This window comes from Rhipicephalus sanguineus, chromosome 10 (genome assembly GCF_013339695.2).
Source record: "Rhipicephalus sanguineus isolate Rsan-2018 chromosome 10, BIME_Rsan_1.4, whole genome shotgun sequence".
NCBI lineage: Eukaryota > Metazoa > Arthropoda > Arachnida > Ixodida > Ixodidae > Rhipicephalus > Rhipicephalus sanguineus.
Window position 1 is genome coordinate 42,055,552 of NC_051185.1, and position 23,166 is coordinate 42,078,717.

General features: G+C 46.9%; 1 protein-coding gene across 1 annotated transcript; it reads left to right on the forward strand.

Moving 5' to 3' along the window:
* The first annotated feature begins 4,647 nt into the window (after positions 1 to 4,647).
* On the forward strand, positions 4,648 to 17,016 carry LOC125760237 (phospholipid scramblase 2-like). Its single transcript, XM_049420058.1, has 6 exons — positions 4,648 to 4,671; positions 7,717 to 7,819; positions 9,411 to 9,488; positions 11,105 to 11,262; positions 13,958 to 14,116; positions 16,954 to 17,016. Exons 1-6 carry the CDS (start codon positions 4,648 to 4,650, stop codon positions 17,014 to 17,016), a joined length of 585 nt encoding a protein of 194 aa, XP_049276015.1.
* Positions 17,017 to 23,166: the final 6,150 nt, after the last annotated feature.

Here is a 23,166-nt window from a genome sequence, read left to right on the forward strand (position 1 = left end):
ACTGGTACACGAGTTTTTTTTTAGAATCTATATTAAACCTAGTCGGCTTCCCTTTATGGGTCCAATTTTTATGAAGCCTCTTGGTTTCACGGATTCCGCGGTAGCGATGACAACAACAGTGGTCTGACGCGTAAATCGTAAGAGCAAGTTAAAATAAACAATAAACTACAGCGAGCGCCCTACGCAATACATTTCGTCAGCTTTCGTCAGCTGGCGATGTCCTTCTGCGAATCTGTTATCGCTCGTTATATAGTGTAGGCTTTGACCCCGACAGTGTAAGTTGTACATATTAGCTTCACCTGAAAATACATCAGACTTTCTTGCCTGTTATTCACGCTGCTGTGATCAAGCGCTCTTTTCTGATCCAGCAGTGTTGACTTCGTACCTTTGCTTTATGCCGCTTCATCAGCATCATTTACAAAACCCTTAAAGACCCCTTGAGGAGCATTACATAAGAAGGGGGGGGGGGGGTAGCAGTAAGTAAAACAGCAACAAAAAGAAAACAAAACCTGATCAGCGTTCGCGTGGAAGTAATGCCACAGAGTCACTGACGTATCACTGATACAGACATGAAGCATACATCAGCGATCCTTATTGACGCTGCGTAGAACGGCATTAGAATCTTTTTAGAGATGATTGCATAAACATGGGGTTATGTCTGATTATTCTGCACAAATATAATTGCCCACCTTGCTGTACTGTATAAAAAGCCACCCTCTTAATCGAATAAATCTAGCTGCGAGTTGGCGCTCTTTCCTCTCTTCCTTGTTTCATCGCCTTGCGTTGCGTTGTCACTATATTGCACTGTATGAACCAACCAGTCCAACAACACGTTTAAACCTGTTACATATGGAAAGGTTTTTTTTTCGTTTACAATAGTGGAGTGAGTGAGTCAGAACTTTATTTTGGTCCAAAAGTGGCAGAAGCTGAACGCGACTGGAGGTCCCGCTAGCTCAGCCAGGTGGCTCCACCCAGGAAGGTGCCGGAAGCTGGAGCCTCTCGGCGATGTCCCGGGCCCTCTGGACTGCCAGGAGTTGTTTGTTGAGTTCCATGCTGCGCATGGCAGCCTCCCAGGAGGGTTTGTCCGATAATCCTGACCCCGAATTAAAGGGGCACAGCCAGAGCATGTGTTCGAAATTACAGTGCTCGTGATTACAGTGCTGACAGTGAGGTGAAAAGTCTGGATCGATTCTGTTTAGCATGGCTGGAGTGATGTACGTTTTTGTCTGTAGTTGTCGTAGTGTGACCGCTTGCGCTTTATTCAATTTAGGGTGTGGAGGGGGGAAGAGCCTGCGCCCTAGTTTGTGAGCTGAGGTGATTTCGTGGAACGATATTAATGGATCCTTGAAGTCCATGCATCTCCGTTCCCGTCCCGTCTGAGATGGCCGGTCACCGCCGCGGGTAGCTAGTTCACGCGCTAGCTGGTGAGCCCTCTCGTTAGGGTTGCCGGTTGGGGAGGATGAGATGTCACCCATGTGGGCCGGGAACCATATGATGTGCGTTAGAGGATCTTCCCCTTCGTTAGCCTCAGCAGCACCTCTTATCGAACAAAAAAAAGAAAAAAAGATGTTCGTTAAGTCTCTGTCAACGTGCACCCTATACCCAATAGTGGGTACGTGCCATTAATTACGGAATCAGTATATCGACAAAACAACAACATAAACATCAGTTAGAAGCGACAAGAAGTACGGCAGCCAACGCCAAGCCATGCCGCCCATCAGACCTCAGCGTAAGTTACCGTGGAATATTGATTCCTGTTACTATTATATTTTTCATTTCATCGTCAAATGTCTGGTATTATCAAAACATCACAATAATCGCCGCCTCACTTGCGGGATGCTCCACGATCGCCGAATGAAGGAGCTCGAACGCGTTCTGCGACAGCCGCCTCGCTTTGTGGTTTCGCGTGTCGTTGGGTGAAGGCGTGCAATGAGAAACCGCGCTTCGGTGCCCATGCTTATTGTGGCATGAGCGACGAAGCCATTGGAGACGCCGAGGGCAAGGGTTAAGGTCAACGAGCGATGACCTCGAGATTGGTTGCTAATGGTTGTTTGTTTTATCTAAGCGTTTTCCACGGGCGGGCTTGGCGTGGCAAGAAAAATAAGAAATGACAACCACAGGCGTGCGCAGGGTTCCCCTTCCGGGGGGCGAAGGTTCATTGCAGCGCCTCCCGTCCCTAAAGTCAATTTATGGGGCAGGCTCTCCGCCTCCCCCCCCCTTTTACGTGACGCCCCCCCCCCCCCCCCCCGCGTATGCCTATGATGACAACTGACACAGGGGAGACCAAGGCGACAAACTGGACTACTGAATGGGCGCCTGTCTATGGTCGTCCAACATGTCACGTGACAGTTAACGACGCCCTCTGCCCGCCAGTCATGGCGGTTACGCAACCGAAACTGATCTTTTGCACTACACCCATAGGCGTGGGCAGAGTTTGTGAAGTTCAAAAGGAGACTGATGGGTATTTGGTAGAGCGTAATTCGGAACAGTAGCGCAAAGAAGTACACGGCCGGCGACAGATCAAGGCAGGACGCAGCGCACTCCCCCCCCCCCCCCCCCCCCCACCCACGCAGACACATTAGAAAAAAAAAACAGTTTTCTTATTGGGGCGGGGGAGAGGGGAGGGGTGGGAGGGAGCCTGGAGTCGCTGAGATGTTTCACTCTACCTTGGACTGTGGCAATGTGCCTAAGTTGAACCACTTAACCACGGCTTGGGGGACAACACCTTAGATCAACTTTAATTTAGAGAGCGGTGTCAGTTATCTGAAATTATCGAATTTATACAGAATCGTCGAGGTTAAACTTGACATTATTCGGGACAGAGCAACTGCAACTTCTCGTGTTTGGCAGTCTATGTGCACCACAGGGACGCCGCTGACGCACATCACTGAAAAAGAGCTGCTCAGTCATCGGCTTAGGCGTCACTCGGTGCCTTCACTTCAAGCTATATATTTTCATGTAAATCATGACGCACATGACATGCATGACATCATTTTCATGTTACTGCCAATCATTTACGTTCGTAGTACGCTGATGTCATGCCATACAAATTTTGGTATACACCCAAGTTAATGGAACGGCTACTACAGCATAAATTCCAAGGCGGATAGATAGATAGATAGATAGATAGATAGATAGATAGATAGATAGATAGATAGATAGATAGATAGATAGATAGATAGATAGATAGATAGATAGATAGATAGATAGATAGATAGATAGATAGATAGATAGATAGATAGATAGATAGATAGATAGATAGATAGATAGATGCTCTCGAAGTGGCTTTGGTTCGCTAATAAGAAGCACTCTATGAATGAGGACTATCGGTAAGGCAAGAGTCACTTGCCTTGATCATAAAAACATGCATTGAGAAGAAGCACAAGAAAACGAACCAGAAAATAAACATGAACAACAACATACTGTACCATAAGCTAGAAAACACAGCTCTTAAGACGACTTGGTATTTCTTTTTTTTTCTGACGGCACTTCGATTGCCGAGGGATCGAATGCCTTCCGGTCGGCCTAAGAGCTCACCAGAAAGTATTGACAGCTATGAACGAGACCCAATCGAGTGCGTTCACTGGCTATGCGCTAAGAGACATGTTCATTAGCTCGCTTAGGAAACAAACTACGGGTCGTGCGCATAAAAGCCGCTTATTCGAAACGTGCCATTAAGGGATATTATTGCGAAGCTCCGCACTTGTCAGGCGAGGGTTTGTAATAGCTTCGAAACATATTGAAAGCGCGCCCACAGCCGAATATCGAACTGCAACTCGCGCAGAACCAATTTATCTGGCAGAAGTTCCGGAATCGAATGATTGAGCGATGGGAGGGTTGGTAATTCGTTCTTACAAAAAGCAGCGCAAAAAAAAAAAACGAAAGAAAACGAAAACTCACAGAGCCCTTTATGCAATCGCCCACGATAGCTCGAAGACAAGAGCCATCTTCTTTTTTTTTTCTCCTCAGTCGATGTATCGATCCTCCCCCGCCCCTTTCCGAAAGCTTTCTGCGCCTAATGTGGTTTTTCATAGCCTCTATAGGATTGGGAGGCATTGCAAGCTTTGTGCACCTTACCTTGTTTTGCACTGCCTCCGTGATCAGCCCACCTTTGACCAAGCAATGATGTCATGACGTCATCATGTGATGTCACGTGCTGCGACAGTACAGAGACGTCACGATGAGGCAACAGAATTTGGCAATGTGTGAAGTCACGATGACGTCACATGGCGACGTCATCACGCGGTGAAGACTTACTGCATCACTTGTGTTGACGCCGCCTGTGCCGACGGTCAATTTTCGCGTTTGATGAAGCATCTAAGGTTTTTGTCCAATAAAACAAACATCAAAGACGAGGAAGGGACAAGGGATGGGCGCGGACTAGCCACTGAACGTTTGTGGTCAGATACACATGTAGATAATACAAACACACGCGGGAAATCTTAGTGGCTGGCGGATCGGTCAAATCGGTCTAATGCTAGCTGTTCGATACTGAGGGACGGGACGCACAATCAGCATATGAGGCCACGGGTGCTAATGCTGAAGCTGTAAAATTTCACCATATTGCCAAATTTCGTAATGGCGGGGTTTTAAGCCAGACAGGCCGTAGCAGCCCTCTGCGTTTGAGCAATGGTGGAATTTGACAACATGGCGGAATTTGACAGCGTCCAGGTTAGCACCTCATATGTCGCCCAAGGAGGAATTTTTAAAGTCCTCCTCGATCTCGCCATATATTGCTGAGCGGAAGAAAGCCGACATTTTAAGGCAAAAGCCTTGAATGTCGCATACTTGCGGTGTCCGCCGGTGTCAGTCCGTGCCCTGGCATGATGCCACCTGTGGCATCTCCCCCTCATGCTCTCCCAGCAATCACGTGATGGCACAGCGGCGCATATCAACAGTTGCGCATTGCTCCTTCCAACACGCGTTGCGCAACTGTTGCGCAACGCGGCCGCGCCCGTCCGTCAAAGCGCAACAGCTGCGCGTTGCGCAATTGTTGCGCAACACGGTGGCGGCGTCCAGCGGCGGCGTCCGTCGGCGGATCCGCTGGACACCGCCGCCACGTCCAGTCGAGCTAGTCGGATGGCTCCCAAGCGGCCCGGTAATGATTCCACGGCAATTGGTTCGGAGAAGCGCCCACAGTATGTGGATTCCCCCGATACCATGGCATAGTCAATCGAATGGCCACGCGCTTTCGCTGAACACACTCTGGAATTTACGAAGTGTCCTTCAATTTTCCAGACATACCGACAGACCTTGCGCGCGAAAAGGCAAAACTAACAAAAAGTTGTAGATCTAACGCAATGTTGAAATCTAAATAAAGCGAAGCTTGCTGAAATGATATAAAGAATGAAATGAAGTGTAAAAATGTAGGACAAAGAGACAATAAAACCAACAACCAACGGATGTGACAGAAGTAAGTACTGTCTTTAAATCACGTGTTACCTAGCTAAATCAGCAAGGCGTTCGCGTCTTAGATTACCTTCCCGTGTTTTCTAGTGTTGTGCTGGAGAGCTACAATTATTGATCCTCGTTTCGCCCTAGCTAGAAGTTTTCTGTTATTTGGTACCGTGAGGACGCACCACGGCCACCTTTTGCTTCATGAATTACAACTATTGTTATCTTAAGTGACGTGTTAAATATTTAATTGTTTGCATCATATGCCTGACGTTGAGGTTTTCTGATTTGTAGATACCACGAGGACGCACCAAGGCCACCTTTTGCTTAATGTATTACAACTTCTGTCATCTTAGGCGATATGTTATCGAGAGATTGGTGCTAATTAGGTTCTACGAGAGAGTTCTCTTGCTTTTACGTGTGCAGCGTTAGCCTTCGAGTGTAATTAGAGCAGCGTTGATTTCAGCTTTACAGTAGTAAAGCTGAACGTGTGTTCCATTTCCGCGTCCTTGTCGTATATGTGCGCTGTGCGCGTCCTAATTGGTTTCGGCGCTGTATTGTTTCAATGCTTTACTGACATACAGTCACAGCGCGGTCGTGCTTTCTACTGAAAATGGCGTGATAATGGTGATATTATTGTATTCATACACTTGATAGCTACAGTCTTGTCGAATTCTCTACGGAAATCTAAAGGTCTGACAGGACGATCAGACACCCTGTCACAGGGATATATATTCCTTGGAGTGAGAAAGTTACCATCCGTTTCCATGTGGTGAATTTACTTTTTCTTTTTAAAGACGATAGTCTTTCTTGGGTAACTTAAACGCAGAAATTTCGGTCTGTCTGTCTGGCTGGTTGTCTGTCTGTCACCCGATTCAGCCACCCGGCCAAAGTTGAACCACTTGCCGAAGGCCCAGCCATGTTGAACTGGTGACTAGGTTCATACTTGTGTACATTGTTGATCAAAAAGCAAACATTACGCATATCTGAGGCGCAACATTACTAGGTAAGTATGAGGGGGTGTGTTCCTTTACCAGAAAATACATAGATACGTAATTCTTAAGACCCTAGTTTCTTAAGCTGCGCTGAAAATGCGGCTGCGCTGAAAATGCGTCGCTATGCACGGAGGAAGGAAAAACTTTCCTTCCTCCGTGCCCTCTGCGCAAGCTCATGTTTCCCGACGTATTGCCAGATGGCGCCCATGTCTCAAATGGCAACTCCTCTATCGTGAACTACGGGTAAACAGCGCCACAACGGGACAAAGAAAGAAGGGACACGACCAAGCGCTGTCCCGTGTTTACCCGTAGTTCAGTATGTACCAACAAGCCCGCATTAACACTCTGTGTCCTCTATCGTCTTTCGACGACATTTGCAGCGAAGCACGCAGATACAAGGTCAATTTTCTTTTTACCAGGGATGCCAGTGTCGACTAAAAGCGGCGCACCAAGCAAAGTGAGAGGTAAGCCTAACTTATTGCAGCGAAACATGTTTTCCCACCTGAATTTCAAAAGAGTTTACCGTAATTTCAGGATTTATAAAACATGTAGAGATCATGATACCAAAAAAAAAAAAAAAGAGAAAAGGATACGAAACCTCCCGACTGATCTGTGACACTTCAGCCGCACCACACAGATGACGCAATCGAAGCAGCATTGTCCACTACGTAACTGTATGCACAATCGGACATTTATGCGCAGTCAACAGCTAGAGGCGGTACCTGGTGACATATGTGATCACAATAAAGTATTGGACAATCCAAGATCAGAAAAAATTACGTGTAATTCAAAGGTTTTGGGAAAATCTAATGAAATAATATTAATGAGACTATTACGCTCATCTTATGAGGCCATTAGTGCTTTAATATGCATTTCAGTCGAGAAATGCAATGACCTCAAAGGGAAAAGCGCCTTGTTGTACGGGAATGCCACTTGATCGCACTCGGGGCGTAATTAGCAGGAAAGCGCTAAGAAACAGGCTCTAACGTCGTCAAGAAAGATCCCAGCATGTGTTTATACAGAGGCGCTGACAATGAGATTCACTCGCCAGCAATTTTATACGTCGTAGAAACGATTTTCAGAATCCTTTGAAGAAAGTGCTCTACCTACGGTGCTACTAGTCGCGTCGCTGTAATGCGTCGTGCTATCGGCCTCCGGTTTCGATGTACTAACATAAACGCCCGTGTCGCACCGAACACCGGGAGCATTACCTCACGAACAATTATCTAGTAGGAGCTTTCTGTAAATACGGGCCTCATTATCCACAGGAGAGAGATGAACATTGCGCTGTTAATTTAAAGTATTCTGCTTGGAAGCTCCCTTGCAGAGGCCAGCTGTTCCAAAGAATCCCATTGTGTGCGCACCCGGCCTTGAGTACCTGGCCGTCATCGACCAAATAATAATACAGCAGGATGTGGAGCTCTTGGAAGGTAAGGTTACCGTGGCAGCAACTATAGCAGCGGCAGCCTATAGTATGACTCGTTCCCGAAAGGAAACGTTCACAATGGGGAGCTTTTAGCGGTTACCGAATACTGGCATGTGACGAAGAACCTTAAACAAGGAGTCGACAAAGCTCTGTAGTATTGCCGTATACCAGGGGTAACCATACTCTATATACTGCTGGTCGAAGGAATTCTTTATATAAATATAATGCAAGCCTTTCTTTAGGCTTCACACAGGAGGGACAGTAGACATGTGCCTTTGGAATAATGAGTGAATTCATTCGCGCGGATAAGAAAGAAAGTAGAGGTCAAGAAGAATGCGTAGGACCACATTGCTACGCCATTCAGAGCATTCAACATGAAAGTCAGACTAGGCGTCACAACACGGAGTATACTTATCGGACAAGATATAAACAACGTAATCAAACGGGAGAGGCCTCAGTTCTTGGCGGGATTCGCTATAGGATAACTACAGATATCATCACTTTTCCGGGGATAATCGAAGGTATGATAAGGTTGCTTCTGACAGACATGTACACAACGTTCTTATTTACAAAATTGCTTGGCAGCCTATATTCTCAGACTCTATAGCTGGCGAAGCATAAAAAATCAATATTAGCTGTGGCGTAGCGTCTTGAAATTTAACGCCTTTGCATTTCTGCAGATTAGTTTGGCTAGAGTGACGGAAATGGAGGTTTTAGGTAACCATCTCTACGGTAATGTGACCGTGGTACAAAGAGTAAAGAAACGTTGAGATCTTTACTTCGTCACGTAGGTATTATGGGTATGCCTGCTTGAGTAAACGTTGCTGCTCGGTTTTTACTCTCAGTAACACTGATAGTTGGGCAAGTTGGTATGGGTTCATGATTAAACACGGCGCGGCTATTTTTACTCCGAAGGGACACATTAGTTAATGAGCACTCATTTAATGATCTTCAGCAAGCATGCTCATACGTCACAAAAGCTTGTCGATATGATTATAATTGAACAGAAGCCGCACATGTCGCGATCAGCTTAGCGATCGCCGTTCACGACTCCAGTAACCCGCATACAACAAGCTGTTTACAGATGAACTCTTTCTTACATGAATGAGAAATTGGGAGCACTTTCCATTAATTCTCTTGTATCTCGAAAAACATTTGCCTGTGCCCTTTGCAAGACACCTGTATGAAGAGAAAAAGCCGTAGAAATGTTCCATCAAGGATGGCCACGCCGCATAGTTGGGAACGGCACACACGAGCCGAAATAGGAGACATATATAGTCTTCAAGTGCGCTTCCCTACACATCTTGTGTGGGTCACGCTCGTGTAGAGAGCAAGCGCGGACACTCCGCTTTGCTTCATGTCGCGCCGAAAAGTCTACGCAAGTGTGACTTTCTGTTCTGTCTCATTTTAGCTGGCGAACATTCCTCTTGCCGAAGCCATTCCTTTTGCTTTAATGTCCAAAGCATAAACGCCTTGCGCATAACTACGCGTGAAATTCTATAGAGGTAAAACATAAACTAAAAAAAAGGCTAGATGCGGCAGAAATTATCCTCGATTAATTGATTTATTTTGTTTCTCTCTACTTCGAATTGCAGCTTTCACTGGCATCGAAACGTGCAATTCCTACGAAGCGAAGAACTCGATGGGCCAGTTCATATACAAGATCGCTGAAAGTAAGCATACTTAAATGTCTAATATTTTGCAGGACGAGACGCTGTCCACGATGAAGTGTAGTGGATGGCGCAGGTAAACAGGGCCTACTACGTTGATTTTATTGCAACGGTATTTTATATTTCGAACGTAATTCATACTACACTTGGGCATTTTCTTTTGTGTGTCTGGCTTTGAGGGCGGTGTCATGCAGTCAGAAGATGTCGTTACCTGTGGAAGTGAAACGTTTTCTCACATTTAGAGGCGACACGTTGTTGAAACTGTTGCACCGCATGTTTGGGATGCTGTTTCTAGGACAATATGTTCGATCGATTTACGTCAACGGCAACTTAAAACATGGTACGAAGTTGACATGTTAGCTCAAAAATTTTGGCGATTCAACCTTGGCGGTAAATATTGCTCCACAAGGTGTTACCACCAACATGGCTGCTATGGCATACGTCGACCTCCATAACACGGTCGTTCCGTAAGTTCCAGGACATAGGCACAGGCTCATTAAAGGTACACTAAAGAGAATTATTAAGTTGAGCTAAATTGAAAGATTAGGCTTGTTTAACAACCAATTCACCATTCCTGGCCAGAAGAGAGCATTGCTAAGCAAAAAAAAAAAAGAAAAAACGAAACAATTGAGTAATTGGAGAGGCGCCCTCTGTCACGTCCTGAGGGTACCTCATCAAATGACGTCAGATCATCTACTTTCATTACTGAGCGCCTTACTTATGAAAAGTGAATTGCATAAATTCTGACAATAAGCAAACGTGCAGTAAGCCTGAGTTGTTGCTACCTAATACGGTCGTGGAGCTCTAGGACGCCCGCTGATTCACAGATATATCGGCTGTCGAGGTGGGGACGTGATGTCCTCGATTCGGCGCGGGAGATTCAAATTGAGCAGCGGAACCAGGAACTTTCGGTGGCTATTTTCAACGGCAAATTTTTTTATGGCGCGCAGAAATGGATGATATGCTCCAAGGCAGGTGAAGAATCAATGTGACCAAACTCCATATTTTCTGTTAGTGTTCCTTTGAACGACACAGGAGGAAGGAAGGAAAAACTTATATTGGGCGAGCGAGTTTGGACCTTTACGGACCCTGGGCCACCGCACGACCATCACATTGCGCGTATGTGTCCAGACCACGCAGGGCCAGGGCACTGGCAACCCCGGTTCACATAGCGAAGCTGTGTCCAGATCCTGTAACGCAAGGAAGGCCTATCTTTCCTCCCATGTCACGATGGAGGGCTGCCCTTGCGGTGGAGAATGGGACAGGGTAGCCAAAGAGAATGTGGTCTAAGGTGGTGGCAGACTCTCCGCAGAGAGTGCACTCCGGAGAAATGGGGCGGAAGTGGGATAGGACTTGAGGGGTGGGAAGAGTTCGGGTCTGGAGTCACCTCCGGATGATTTGTTGGGAGTGGGAAATGTGGTGGTAGACGGGGGTAGATGCGATGGGAAAGGCCTGCTTGTTGGGTGAGTTCATAGAACGTATGTGCCCGGTCTCTTGAGACACAAAGTAGAAAGAAGGAACGATGAAGAAATGCTCTCTTACAAAGCGCAGAAAGAGCTGTGGTATAGAGGTGTTCTCCTTGTAGCGCATGCACATTATTACGTTCCTGCCTCTTCCAGATTCGAGTTGCTTTGCGAGGTGCTGTTGCGGGCCGCGGCGATGCCTCGAAATGGACGTGACCGACTACAAGAACACCGTCGTGATGCACTTCGTGCGGCCGCTCCGGTGTTCGCATACGCTGTTTTGCATCTGTTGCTGCTCCTGCCTGTGCTTGCAGGTGAGCCATTTATTAGTCAGGTTATGAGCGAGATTCATGTCGTCAAAAGTCCGATTAGAGCGTTGGTAGTCGGTTGGTCGGTAGGTCGGTGAGTTATTTATTTATTTATTTATTTATTTATTTACTTATTCAATCAGTTAGGGGCAAGTCAGGTCATTCAGTCGGTCGCTCGATTGGTCGGTCAGCCAGTCAGTTTGTTTGTTTGTTCGTTCGTTGTGACACCAAAGATAACTTAGCTCTAAGTAATGCTCGGGTTCGTTTCATGGGCTCAGCTATGGTGAAACTGAGGCTTTATCAGCTGTGTATTCGCAAAACGTTGCAACGATCTATTGCGCAATTAACCGCTTGACCCATAGAGTTCCCTGCAATATTTACTAGAAGGAACTGTGGCGCTGCGATCGTTCAGCCATCGTGGGAATGATGAGTAGTACATCGGCATACCTAGTCTTTGGGCCTGCGGCATCGAATGCACTTGTGGCTTTGTTTATTGTTGCGTTTTGGCTCTTGTTTCCGATAAGAGAAAAGCTCTTTGTGAACGTCGTGAGCTGATTTGAATTGGTCAGCCTAAAAGGGTCAAGGTGGTGAAGTGGTCCGCTGAACTTTTTCTGAAATTCGTCTTGCGACAAAGCGGCCGCATGCCACACGGAGCCAAAAGAACGAAGCTTAGACAAATCCGTGTACTACCCATCATTCCCCCGATGGCTGAAGCGCCACGCGCTGCAGCAGCTCCCATAGACACAAGCGCCAAATTTCCCTCTAGTGTACTACAACGAAACTATATGGTTTGACCGAATTCAATAAAATTTGCGGTGTACAACTTGGCGTTCGTAAACACACCGCTACATGGTATACAACAGATGCAGCGCTAAAACGCTATTACGCGAGTGTTCTCTCACCAGATGACAGTTGATTCGTTGGCTTTTGGCTGTATCTGACAGCAAATGGAAGTCCAAGCACCGCCCGGGAAAACCATCGCATACGTGTGTCAGCGGTGGTCGTTATGCTATCCCTACTTCAGCGTATACGACCGCAATATGAAGCAAGTGCTGGACATAAAGGGACCGATATGCACCGAGAGCTTGCCTTGTGCTTGCGATGTCGAATTCACGGTGAGCGAACTTGAAATAGTATTTAATACGTATAGGTATTCTTAGACTACACTACTCGCGCCTCCGATCCTGTGCCCGTCTGTCTGCGATGCAACCTGCTACGTGTGACATCAATTATTTAATTAATTGAGTAATTGTTGTGATTTTACGTCGCGAAACCACCACATGATTATCAGGGACGCCGTAGTGGAGGGCTCCGGAAATTCTGTCCATCTGGTGCTCTTTAACGTGCACCTAAATCTAAGTACATGGGCCTCTAGCATTTCGCCTCCATCTAAATGCGGCCACCGCGGCCGGGATTCGATCCAGCGACCTTCAGGTTAGCAGCCAAGCTCGATAACGCATAATATCATATAGGTAGACCCTGCAGAAGGTGCAGAGAGGCTGGTGATCAGAATTGTTCTATAATACCGTATTTGCTCGCATACTGTCAGCATCTTACATCACACTGCCAGGAGCGGTTATCACAGGTTAATGTCAGGGAGTGCTACATAAATGAGGGCAGTTAACGCCCTTTTACCAAAAAGTTAATTCTGACAGGAATTTTTTATTGTATGTACTCTGCTTTTTGCTTTTTTTACTATTTAAGTCTGTTAATAATACTACATGATAACCATGCACTTTTACTGTTCATGTTGGCGTTCCTCGCGTACTCATACCGTCATGTCCTTCCGGTATGAAGTCCAAATTGATAAATTCCCCCCGCGCATTCGTATTCTACCGTGGGTAAAAGCGGGCGAGCGGGGAGACGAACGCGGCCGAAGCAGAGTTCAAACGAGCCGGCCCATTACCGTCGCTCGGAGGGTGCATGCGATAACATCACCCCGCTAGGGAGGCCTGCGGTTGAAGCAGACAGGAAACGCCCCGCCCACGCGAAGACGGGAGGGGTGGGGGGGGGGGGGGAGTGTCGCGCGAGGAGCAACTTTGAACTTTGAATCTAAGGGTGCGGTCGCGATCGCTGGCGCGCGTGCTATTTCGAAAGCCATCACAGCGGGCGGCTTGTCTACCCTTCTACGTGCTGCGCCCTCAACACGAAGTGACTATGCGGAAAGCATCGCTCCCTGGAGCGGCCGTATTCTCTTACACTAGCGTTTTGTAGTTACGTGAGATCGGATACAAAACAGTTAGCTGCCAGCCTCACTTCGTGTAACACTGCAATTTGTTGCTATCGCATTCATTGCTTCGCCTTAGCGATGAAACTGTGACTTTTTTTTGACGGATCACTTTCAAACACTGGCGTGGCTCCGTCGTAGAACACCTGCTTGCCACGCCGAAGGCCTGGCTTCGATTCTCACTCGCACCGAAGATTTTTGTAGTATTTGTTTATTGGTTCTATCTGAAATTCTCGCTCACGAAAAAAGCTGATTTTTCGCTAACAGCCAACGACGCGTACGCCGACACCGGAATTTCTGCGAAACGAGCTCACAAACGCTATCGCGTTAAAATGGGAACCATGCACCTCAGTTGGAATGCATGTGGGCATCTGGCTAAGTGAACTTGTTTTTTTTCTTTTTTTTTTATGAACATGAAGTTATCAAGCAACCAACCGCAACTACTTATTTTAACAGCTTTGGGATATCTTGTAGGTGTACTCAACGAACGGCTACGCCATCGGAAAGATTACCAAGCAGTGGAGCGGGCTCGTCAAGGAGTACTTCACGGATGCGGACACGTTCGGCGTTACTTTCCCCATGGACATGGATGTGCATCTGAAGGGCGCCCTCATCGCCGCTTCGATGCTTATTGTAAGAACCGCACCCACCCCTGTCTCTCTGATTCCCCAGCGTTTCTATCGCATTTTTCTTATTTCTAGGAATGTACTTTCTCTTTCAATGAAATATAACGTCTCGCACAGTCTTGGCGAGGGAGCGCAACAGGAATATGTGCGCGACCAGCGCCATCCCGGCCGTCTCGAAGCTCTAAGCGGTCAGGTGGACTGGATGGTTGCTAGATATCGCGTTGGTGTTTGCACGCGGATTTGCAAAACGCATACACAGAGTGACACAGGCGCACTGAAGAATCGCCAGACATTAACAGAGTTTAAACCGCAGATACACACAAATACAAATACAGACGCGCACAGGATTGAATGGTGTCTGCGCGGGGGCGCCTGCATTTAGACACGTGTGCATCTGCGGATTAAACTCAGCCTATGTTTGGCGTCTGTCAAGTCTACCTGCCTCCCTATGTCTATGAGTTTTGTCAAGTCTGCGCCGCGAACTCGAATGCGCGACCACAGCGCATTGATTTCTCAGTAACCGCTGTCCTTGGACAACGACGTTAGAGCATTCAAAGCAGCGTTAATATGAGACGGGAGGTACTGGTATCGATACTCAGCACCTCCACCAAAATGTTACATGAAGACACGCAGACGAGAGGCTATAGAGAATTGAATTGAATTGAAAAACGTTTATTAAAAAAGAAAGGGGGTTTGAGAAGCAGATGGGTGGGGCCCCCAGTCCAGGCCTCCACTGGCCTCAGCAGCCCGCCGCACCGGGTCGAGGAGAGCCACTTGGGCCTCCTTGTCCTCGCTGGCGAGCAAGGTCTCCCACTGCTCCGTCCTGAATTTTTGCGCCGGAATCTGAGGCGAGTTAATTTTGGGAGGCCTTAATTCAAATTCCCACGTAATGTAAGAGTTGGCTATCCTCCACACCACGGGCAAGTACCCGCGTATGCTGTTGGGTGGATGGCATGTTTCAAACTCAGGTGCGGATATGTATTTGTCTGCGGGCGGCGCCACTCATGCGCTTCTTTAACACCTAGCCGAGAGCAGGCTAAAGAGAAGTGTGTTTACAGGAGGGTGTTCGGGCATTTCACCCTGAGGCAGCGGTAAAAAACAGTCTCAAAATCGTTGTCGTCTTAAACGTATTCGTCTCTCCATGGCTGTCCGTAGCAATTTTCTAGCGTTGCCGGCGTAACTAGCTCCCGACTGCCACGCGGGCTGGAAACTGGTTGTGTACTGTTAATTGACAGCAACGGGCACTGGGAGAAGTGTAGCGACATGGGCTAGAATATTATACATTGCAGCGAATGTATGTTCTGGATATACGCTGCAGACCGAGTTTTCAGAGTTTCAATTCCCCGATCGGACGCCTAGACGAAGTCTTTTTTCTATCCATTGTGACTTGTTCGCGTGTTTCTTTACTGACAGCATTAGGTTGAAATTTTTGTTTACCAGGGCATAAAGGGGTATTCAGACGGGGGAGAAATGCTCCGGGGGATAAAGGCGGAGCCTAGTGACGTCAGCGCGCGAGGAGAAGTCTCCACAAATGCCCCCCACTCACACGGACGAGGCGAACGGAGGGGGAGACCAGTGCTACTAGACTACTCTGGTGGCTTGTACCACCCGTTTGACGAGCTGCTGACGACGAGCTGCAGACAACCATGCAGCTGGACGGGTCGGCTGGACACCCACTGCCGCTCTCTGCAGGAGCAAGTGCAACAATGTGGCCAAACAAGAGCCCGAAATTTCGCTATATTCCCCACCGCCGGGTGATTGTTTGTCCTTTCGGGGAAAAGGTCCCCGTCTCCCTCGAGGAGGCGGGGGGGGGTGTCACGCCCACTCGCTAATCCGTGACATCGCGGTCACGTGATCCGCAATCCCCCCGTCTCTCCCGAGCATTTCTCCCCCGTCTGAATACCCCTTAAACACTCACGGAAAAAGAAAGAAACCATCAGTTGTATTAGAACGTCTGATGAAAAGCAAGCAACGAAACGCGTGAAAATCTACCGTCGTGTGCAGTGGCGTAGTAGGGGGGGAGGGGGCACAATGAGCCCATACACCCCTCCCCCCCCCCGAAATTTTTTCTGCCAAGAGATAGAGAGCTCGAAATGACACTCGACCACACTTACGTGCCCGGAGCCCACGTCGCATCAAAGGCGGGCCCACCCCATCCCCCTCCCAAACAAATTTCTGCCTACGCCACTAGTCGTGTGTGGTGTGGTTACTCGACTGTAGGCGATTTTAGGGTATACATTGCACGAGAAGACTTCGAACCTCAGAACATTACTTTTTAAGAAACTTCTTGGCAATTTTGGTTGCTGAAAGTATAGAATTGTTTTCGCCAACTTCGTCATCTGCATATTTTTATGTCAATATTCTCCGTGTAAGTATGCCTTCTGTTTGGAGGCGAGCCTTTGTGGGAATTATCAGTGTTAGTGTGGCATGCCTTGCGCCTGTTCATCGTGACATTAAACTTTCAGTAGTGTCTTGAAATGTGAGAGTATGCAGTTTGTATCTCTGGATATCGCAACGCAATGTCCTATAATTTTAATGTTTTCTTTAAGTGTAAGAGTCAGTGCGTGTGCATTTCTCTTTTAATACTTTTGTTCTTTGCTGACCACTGTGTGTTGTCAAGGCAGGGTCCTGCACCCTTGTGAAGCTGTCATGATGGCAGCTGTTTTTGCAAGCCTCCACCATGCATTTGTGTGATATAAATAAGATTATTATTATCATTATAATAATTATTATTATTATCATTATTATGTAGAGCTCTTTATTTATGCGTGATTCAAATGTAGGAACCTTAGGGTCTTCCTTGGTGCTAGTTCGTGCCATTGACACAGCAATTCCTAATTGCAGGACTACATGTTCTTCGAAGTAACGTACCAGCAAAGCGACGACCAGGGACCCGGAATGATGTAGTGATTCGGCTGCTGATGGTTCACAACGAGATGGCTTCGACGGTCGTTGAACTCAATGCGGGTGGCTTTAGCCAGAGACGTGTGACTCTCCCGACTACGGCTCTTCAGTTAGGACGGGTCGGCAATTACTACGTGCAGATCGGTATGCGCGGTGATTCGGAACGCGCTTAAAATCTTGCTGTTATGTGCGTTGTCTTTTCGTGAGTTTCTCTACGCACTATAGAATGCAAGCAGTATATTTGTACGTAAGCGCTATATACAATATGTAACATGACCATTCCTAACAATATATAACTTCTAGCAAGTGTTACGCTTTCAAGTCCGTGGATATAACTTGTCGCCGACAAGGATAGGTACTTGATAGAGTAATGTTTCAGATGAAACACGGTCACTGACCAAGTATGATGAAATTATCCGACGCTTCGCAACCGCGTACGGTTTCCTTGTTCACTAAGATAAACTTGAAGTCGTTTTTAATTCGTAATGACGTCTTGTCCATAAATGCTGCGGTAGGTAACGTAGTCAACAGTTCGACGAAAATTATTCAGGTCAGGCATTGGATGAGATGAGACGTGAGTAGTACCTACTAAAAGCCACACGTTTCCCTATGCATTTGCCCAAGTCGACTCGAAGGTGAAAGCCGTCGTCCTATTTTTCTACTCAGCCAATTGTACTGACACCCCCCGAAAGCTTTCTGTGCCTAAAGTGGTTTTGCACTGTCTCCAAGATGGGAGGCATCGCAGCTTCCTTCACCTCGCGTGCTTTTGCAACGCTGCCTCCGAGATGGCCCACGTTTGATGATGATGATATGTGTTGTATTGTGACGCAAGGGCCAATGATGGCCAAAGAGCGTCAAAAGGTATTTGGCCCACGTTTGACCAAGCGGCTATTTCATGCGATGACGTCATCGTACGACGTCATCTTATGCGGCACCAGGTGGCGTCATGATGACGTCACAACTTTTGGTAACTTGTGACGTCTTGAGGACATCATAGGGTGACATCATAACAATTTTTTTTGCGCTCGCATCGACGCTGACGGTTACTTTTCACGTTTGATGAAGCGTCAAAGGCTTACGTCTTAGCAACGGTATTCTAAAACACTCGTGTTGGAAGATCATAGTACGAAATAATTTAAAGCAGCCTGTACAACACCCCTCATGTAGTAGCGCGGGTCGGAACCCTTGAGGTATGATGAATATAGAAAACAGATGTAGCGGCGAGTCAGTTTTTGTGTTTCCAGCGACGCGCCACTTTCGAGGTTCGGAAGCCTTCTAAACGTTCCTTCTACAATGGCAGCCTGTACTAAGACAAACCAGGTCATCGCAAGCTATGACAACGACAAATGTATCCGAGGTTGTCGCGAACCCTTTTTTTGTCTGGAAACTTTGGCGACGTGATGGCGCCGCTGTCTCCGTCGAAAACTGGGGGGGTCAGTAACTTTACACCGCGAGAACTTCGCTTTCGCGTGCTATGCACACGGCGCCAGTATCCTTTGTCACACGAACGCCAGGCCGGCGGCACTATTAATGGCCAGCCCCCACTTTGTCGTCCAGTGAAGCCTCCTCTAAGGAACAACAACCGATAGCCGACCTGACCTACTTCGATTGGAGTGTATAGGGTCTGTCTCCACTGCTGTCTCAAAGGGTAGCGACCGGACCCCGCACCATTCACACGATGCCTCCCCTGACTGCATTCTTCAGTGTCTTGTTAGACGTGCACTCTGTGCAATCAGGTCAATCGTGTCGGTTAAATAAACAGAATAAATACGACGGCTATGTTATACCATCTCAAATAGTCTATGGCCTCCCGATTTTGCGTTGATCTTTCATTGTCTGTAGGCCTTCGCGCGTAAGGGGAAACGCATGCATATTTTTTTACTTGATGCTAGCGCAGCCTAAAGACAGGGAAAACAGAAAAGGCGCACTCGACACAAAACAGCGCTACGAGCGCGCCTTTTCTGTTGTGCATCTATTTAGCCTGCGCTACCATCAAGTAGAATCGAATACCAAAAAACCCGCATTGCCGTCTCCATATCTTTACTTTTTCTTTAACCAGTGACACTGTCGTTCTGCGTCAACATGACGAATGAATTAATGGCAAACTATTCTATCGAGAATGAAGCCGTAGTCCATTTGACTAGGGATTCATTCAGAATCCGTAGAAGAGCAGCAGTGGCCCGACAGAGCATACCGGCAGCAGCGGGAAAATAAAAAAAAGAATTAGGTTCTCTGTAAACACAGCGTTATTGGTGCCGTAGACTGGATAGGCACGAAGGAATAACTAAGTCTAGCGATGCTTAGTTCAAAACAACGCATTTAGGAGAATTCTTACTTTTTTTTTGTCTTAGGCTATCGTCAAAGAAGGGGGAGGTCTTAACGGTAATTACTGCGTAGATAAGGACTATTTGCAACAGAATTTAAATATTATGTGATAGGTCACTGCAATAACATCATTCTGTCCGTCGGCTCAAAGATGGGATGGGTGGATGGAAGGACGGACGACCGGATGAATATATGAATGGATAGATGGATGGATGGATGTTAGAAGTATCCCCTTTGAATGAGGGTGATGGCTAGTGCCACCAAAGGATGGATGAATGCAAAACGCGTCCCCTTTATAACGGAGCAATGACTTGTGCGCCACCATGCTCGAAGAAAAAAAAGCATTTGTTATTATTACATTTTAATTCGGCATAATGTCTTGTCTACTTGAAGTAAGTCACTGTGCCTATAGAAAAAAAAACAATAAATTCTCAGCCCAACCTTCTGCGCCTTACGGCGGAGTGACCTCAGTTTTCCCCCTATTTTTGCCCTTTCTCCATACTTTTCGGCCACCAATCCTGCGACCATCTCTTACATATTCCTATTGTGGCCCTGTTTACACTTCCATTCCTGTTCCTAAAACCCAAGGCTTCATGTAGACTAGTGCCCGAACATACACCCGGGTTGATATCTCCACATTCAATTAAAAAATACTCTACGTCCTTTCCTTAGCTTCCTCAGAGCCTGTACGTTTTTTTTTTTTCTTTGCTAAATCTCGGTTTATAACTACGCGTTCTAAGGCAACCCGACCTCGCTTCAAACAAAAAAGCGCTTTTCTCTGAATTATCATAAAAAGTCTCCCTCTTTATTTGGTCATTGCCCTTTTGGTAGTTACTTGGAGCCGGGTTATTTTTTCCGTCGCTGCTATCCAATAATTGATCTCCGCCTCTCTGACTTTTCGCTTAACGCTCTTTGTTGTCATATCGCCTACACTGCCGGCTGTTTTGGGACGTTAAACTACAACAATCATTATATTATTACACTGAGGGCCTTATATTTGCTGGTGAGTTTCCCAGCTCTTTTTCTCCACTTTCTCCGGAATACTTCGCAAGAGCGCCATCTTGCGGTGCTCGGCTAACGCTCTCCGGTAATCCCGCATTTCGAGCTACATGGACATGTTTACAGAACGAGTTAAAAACCTCAAGCTCTCTAATATTGCTGCGCTCAGCGCAAAGCTCTCCACAAACGGCTGAAGGTTTGACCATAGCCTCCTATATACTTAGGAGTGTACAGGGGTATATAGGAGGCTATGGTTTGAAAGATGAAAGTTGCTAAGCCTGTTCTTTTGCCCCGAATCTGCAGACAACACGTATTTGTTTTGTTAAAACAAAAGAGGCTTCAAAAACGACACTGTTTGCTGCAAGGCTTGCTCTAACCATCACAGGCTAAATTTCTAGCGCCTCCTTTCTTCACGTTCTCTTTGTTCACATTCTGTTTGCCGCGAGAAAATGAATCGGAAGGTACCTCAGCAAACCAACTTTCTGAGGCTACACTTAACACTATTAAACCACGTGAATTGAGATGCGATAACCATAACTCGGCGTGTTCCGCACATGCGCTTCGCAGCAAACGTTCCCAGAAGACATCCATGAAGTGAAGTCACGCGACACGCCGTCTGACACCGAGATTCGGTATTCCCCTAATGGTTGGGCTATTAACCGTCTGAACAGCCCATATCAGCGACATGCTTCATTGCTATTTTTCAAGCGAAGCTTACTATAACGAACAGATTTCGGTGGCGGCGTCGTACGCAAAAAACCCGGCTCCGGCGACGTAGAGAAATGCGGCAGCCTTCGAAGGTACGTCGGTCGCATGCGCATTTGTGTGCGCCATTCACCTAACCTAACCTAACCTAACCTAACCTAACCTAACCTAACCTAACCTAACCTAACCTAACCTCAATACCTGACGCTCTCCCGATCGTGGGCTTGCCGGCTATTCGCCGGCAAGCCCACGATCGGTTTCTGACATGGCAATGTGACCATTTATCGAGGTGACTTGTAATTCTTTATGACAAAATTTCATTGTTGCCTGGATATTGACGCGTGACAGTCATTGTTGCCTGTAGCAACTGAAATGTTGCACTGCTAAGCACCTAGATGAAGGTCACATTCCCGGCATGGAGGAAGAGAACAGTTAGGAGGAAGCATTGCGCACTGCGAAAGAAAGAAAGAAAGAAAGAAAGAAAGAAAGAAAGAAAGAAAGAAAGAAAGAAAGAAAGAAAGAAAGAAAGAAAGAAAGAAAGAAAGAAAGAAGAAAGAAAGAACAGTAGTACGTCAGCGACGCACACGCCAAGCTTGGCTTGCCCCCCCCCCCCCCCCCCCCATTTTCACGCTAAAGCAAACGCTACTGAATCTTTCTTTAATCATGTTCTAATTTAGCACAACGAAATACCGCATTCAATCAGGGTAAGAGGCTGGCCTGAATGAAATCCCTAGAACCACAAACAATGCAGCCTTGCAGTGAAAGCCCGCCGTCAGGGGGCGCCTGTTGGCACTCACTCATTGCCGACTTTGGTGTCGGATTTCTTTGGACTCAGAGCAGTTTGGACACGACACGATGTATGGCATCCATTAGGAAAACAATGATGTGTCGACTTAAGGGCACGCATGGTGATAAACAAGAGACCCCTTCGAAACGCCTCCTCTTCGCCACATCCGAGCGCTTCCGCTGCGACAGCGGACGGAAGCGCCGCGCCATGATTTACTGAATTGTATTTATCCTCCGACCGAAGGATTCCCGTGCAGTGCCTGCAAAGGCAGCTGATATCTTCTTTGGTCATTAGAGAAACAACTTCTCGATTTGCAGCATTTCTTCGCGTCGTGGTGAAACTTTGATAGTCATAAATAAAACGCTTGTTATGGCCTTAGAACAGGGAGGTATCGCTGTGTTGAGCTAAGCATGTATGCGAGTATGAAAAAGTTGAATTTTCGAATATTACAAAGTTGTTTTTTTCTTTCTCGGAGTCGCAGAAAGAAATCGATCGCAAAAGTTAAAGAAAGTGACGTTTTCTTGTAACATTTCGTTCTCTGTTAAGTGCACCGACTGAAATTTCTAGCTGGTTCCACTCATGGAGGGGCAAGCAGTGAAGGGACCATCGCTCTATCTGACTTAGCTTTCAGGCGCCTGCACTTAATGTGGCTAATTAGTTAGATGAACGATAAATTATGACAGGTCGCAGACATTGTTGGTGTGTTGCTTTTAGAGAGTGTTATTGTCGTTACATTGTAGTGTTGCTGCAGACTGCCTCCCTCTCTTTCATTGTTTCGCACCCCATCTCCCCTTCCCTACAATCCAAGGAAAAAATAGCCCTTTGATTCCTTTTGGAGAGTTCTGGCTCGCCACGTATACGACTCCCTTTAAAGAGGCACGTCAACTCTCTTTGGGGTGTTAATAGAATCTCTTCGGAGAGTCGTGTGACCCACAAGAGAGTTAACGCGCCTCTTCAAAGAGAGTCATATACGTGGCAAGTCAGGACTACCCGAAAGGAGTCACACATACTCTTTTTTTTTCTTAGAGTGTACTACAGGGTAGCCAATCGGAGTTCTGCCTAATTAACCTCCCTGTCTATCATCTACCTTTCTCTCTCTCTCCCTTTTAGTTACATGCATGGATAATGAGATTTTCAGTTCCTCCGTAACAACAGGCCACAATCAACTATGTGAGGCGATCAATTATATAGTTCGTGCGTACAGTGCTGCCAGATTAAAACGCGACATCAATTTTTTCTAGTAAAAAATGGTTTCTATGACCAATTGCTCGCCGTAACCGCGTGATGTCGCTGCCAATCTGGCCGCTAAAGGTAATGTTGGTATGAACTGATATAGG